This window comes from Colobus angolensis, unplaced genomic scaffold (genome assembly GCF_000951035.1).
Source record: "Colobus angolensis palliatus isolate OR3802 unplaced genomic scaffold, Cang.pa_1.0 Scaffold154, whole genome shotgun sequence".
NCBI lineage: Eukaryota > Metazoa > Chordata > Mammalia > Primates > Cercopithecidae > Colobus > Colobus angolensis.
The window spans coordinates 4,050,933-4,052,612 of NW_012114644.1; the positions used below are offsets into that span (position 1 = coordinate 4,050,933).

Below are 1,680 nucleotides of genomic sequence, written 5' to 3' on the forward strand. Positions count from 1 at the left end.
CCCAGGCTGGAGTGCAGTGGCGCGATCTCGGCTCACTGCAACCTCTGCCTCCCAGATTCAAACGATTCTCCTGCCTCAGTTTCCAAGTAGCTAAGATTACAGGTGTGCACCACCACCCCAGCTAATTTTTGTATATGTATATCTTTTAAGTAGAGACAGGGTTTCACCATGTCTGCTAGGCTGGTCTTGAACTCCTCGCCTCAAGTAACCCACCCGCCTTGGCCTCCCAAAGTGTTGGGATAACAGGCGTGAGCCACTGCACCTGGCCTCCAACCCACTCTTAACTCACCCATCCTACAACTTTCACACACTCCTGCCTTAACATGCACTTGTATCACATCCATTGCATACCCTGTCCAGCCCAGCCTATTCAGATATGTGAATGCATCCATCACACACCTCATCAAGTATGTGCACATCTTTACCGAGGCCTTCTGCCTCCCTCCAACATCACCCCTTTGGGTCCCAGAGAGCTGGATCCAAGGCCTCATCCATGACCTGTTCCTCGTACCCCCGATAGTGAAGGAACCTTCAGCTCCTGCCTTCTCGTGGCCCTGGTGGTATGTACTGCTAGGAGCAGTCGTGGCCGCTGCCTGTGTCCTTATCTTGGCTCTCTTCCTTGTGCACCGGCGAAAGAAGGAGACCCGTTATGGGTAAGTTGGAACCACATAGGGAGGCTGTGTGGCCTGGGATGGAGAAGCTGGAGGCAGGGAGGCCAGTGAGGAGGCTGGTGCAGGAGGCGTGATGACCAAGAATTGGAATGAGGGCAACGGAAGCCAGGCGTGGTGGCTCACACCTGTAATCCCAGCACTTTGGGAGGCTGAAAGGGATGGATCACTTGAGGTCAGGAGTTTGAGACCAGCCTGGCCAACATGGTGAAATCCTGTCTCTACTAAAAAATACAAAAATTAGCGGGACGTGGTGGCACACGCCTGTGGTCGCAGCTACTTGGGAGGCTGAGGCGCAGAAATCCCTTGAACCCAGGAGATGGAGGCTACAGTGAGCTGAGATCGCACCACTGCGCTCCAGCCTGGGTGACAGAGTAAGACCCTGTTTCAAAAAAAAGAATGAGGGCAAGGGGGTGTGTGGAGTGAATGGAAGGCAGAAGGTAGCCGTCCAAGACGTGCTCAGCAAATGCTAGCAGAGAGGGCAGGCAGGGCTTGAGGCTGAGATGGTACTTGCTCAACTGCTGGTTGAGGAGGGGGTTCCACATGGTTTTTCCCTGCCCTCACCTACTCCCCCGCCCCCCCGCCAGAGAAGTGTTCGAGCCAACAGTGGAAAGAGGTGAACTGGTAGTCAGGTACCGCGTGCGCAAGTCCTACAGTCGCCGGACCACTGAAGCTACCTGTAAGTAAACCCTATGCCCCACTGCCCTGGCCTAGAGGTAAAGGCTATAGAGAATCTGACCGCTGGGCTTCTATAGATGTGTCAGCCAAAAGTTTCTGAAGGCCTTGGGATACTGGCATGTCAGAATCACAGACCCTAGAAATAACAGATTTGTGAAACCACAAAGAACTTTCAAGGAGTAGAATCTTAGACACAGTAAATCTTAGAAACACCAAGGCTAGGTGTGGTGGCTCATGCCTGTAATCCTAGCACTTTGTGGGGCTGAGGTGGGAGGATCTCTTGAGCCCAGGAGTTCGAGACCAGCCTGGGCAGCATGGCGAAACCCTGTCTCTA

At 53.5% G+C, this 1,680-nt stretch overlaps 1 protein-coding gene across 2 annotated transcripts in view; it reads left to right on the plus strand.

The window, feature by feature from the left end:
• Positions 1–1,680, plus strand: part of AXL (AXL receptor tyrosine kinase) — a 77,260-nt gene that overhangs the window by 47,334 nt on the left and 28,246 nt on the right. For both annotated transcript variants that reach the window (XM_011936515.1, XM_011936516.1), the window contains 2 exons: positions 521–653; positions 1,256–1,347. In XM_011936515.1, coding sequence (XP_011791905.1) covers positions 521–653; positions 1,256–1,347 — 225 coding nt within the window. The remainder of the gene's footprint in view (positions 1–520; positions 654–1,255; positions 1,348–1,680) is intronic.